General features: G+C 43.2%; 1 protein-coding gene across 1 annotated transcript in view; it reads left to right on the top strand.

The window, feature by feature from the left end:
* The window catches only part of KIF15 (kinesin family member 15), a 67,594-nt gene that overhangs the window by 57,895 nt on the left and 8,482 nt on the right, over positions 1-1,217 (top strand). Inside the window, exon 22 of the mRNA XM_019630978.1 lies at positions 1,074-1,216. Within this exon, the coding sequence (XP_019486523.1) occupies positions 1,074-1,216 (143 nt within the window). The remainder of the gene's footprint in view (positions 1-1,073; position 1,217) is intronic.

The raw sequence follows: 1,217 nt of genomic DNA, 5'->3' as shown, positions 1-1,217 counted from the left end.
TCTTTCTCAAAAAAAATTGTGACTACGCATATTGAAGTATCTTAGATTTGAGTGGAATTGACCCCACAAACAGCCAGTTCACATTCCCATTCTAGTTATCTCCCATCTTTAGAGCTAAAGTCTAGATTTATGGCTGTGCTATGTGAATTGTCATTCTAATTGTTTATGTATATCATTGTTTTTTAACAACATGAGTTTCCAGCCAATGCAATGAAATGGGAACAGAAGGTGAGCTACAACATTATTAAAATCTGAGAGAAAATGACAGTTATTCGAAGGTGATATGGGTGTCTACATGAAACTCCACAAAGTATTGCCTGAATATCTATTCTAATAATGAGTTTCGTAATAAATTAGTTACAAAAACAACAGCGTATAAGGGCTATATCAAGCATATATGTTGTATATTTCTGTATGCACACACCCACACCCACATATTGTCTCTATGGTGTATATGTAATATTGTATGTGTTATATGTATATTGTTATATACATGCATATGTACACACACATTTTGAAGGTCAGGGCCAGCAGATTCTGCTCTCATTTCGGAGGGATTACATACCCTGTGTGTGGAGGAGTTACATTTGCAACCTGCGGGACTTAGAATCCTCTCTGCCACTTGCCATCAAGTTACTGCCCTGAAGCTTGGATGCCCTGTGACAGTGTCACAGCCTGGTGACTGCCCAGCCCCTCCTCAGCTGGCTGAGGGGTCCTCATCCTTACAGTCACTTACCTTCCAGTGTGTAAAGGACTAGCGTCCATTGTTGAGATGACAGGTAGATGAGAGACCTGTGCCTCGAGTGCTCCCCAGGACAGACAGGTCAGCATGGAGAGGCCAGGTGAAGGGAAGGGGAGTTGGTGCAGCTAAACCTCAGTTGGCTGCCCATATCACCTTCCAGTAATATTTATCTAGGCCCGTTCCTGTCCTGAAATGGATTACCACACAAGCAAAAAAATAGTTCTCGTTTAAAGTTAACCTTTTAGAAATTGCATAGTAATGGTGTGCAAATCCTTATTGGAGCCCCACAATTAAGAAATTCTTCTTTTGTGGGGATGGTCCCCTAACAGAGGGATATGCTCTGTGAGGACCTGGCTCATGCTACAGAGCAGCTGAACATGCTCACCGAGGCCTCAAAAAAGCACTCGGGGCTTCTGCAGTCGGCCCAGGAGGAGCTGAACAGGAAGGAGGTCCTCATCCAGGAACTTCAGCACGA

Source organism: Hipposideros armiger, unplaced genomic scaffold, assembly GCF_001890085.2.
Source record: "Hipposideros armiger isolate ML-2016 unplaced genomic scaffold, ASM189008v1 scaffold_18, whole genome shotgun sequence".
Classification (NCBI taxonomy): Eukaryota; Metazoa; Chordata; class Mammalia; order Chiroptera; family Hipposideridae; genus Hipposideros; species Hipposideros armiger.
Note: the sequence above shows the minus strand (reverse complement) of the source record. Positions and strands in the feature narration are given on the sequence as shown.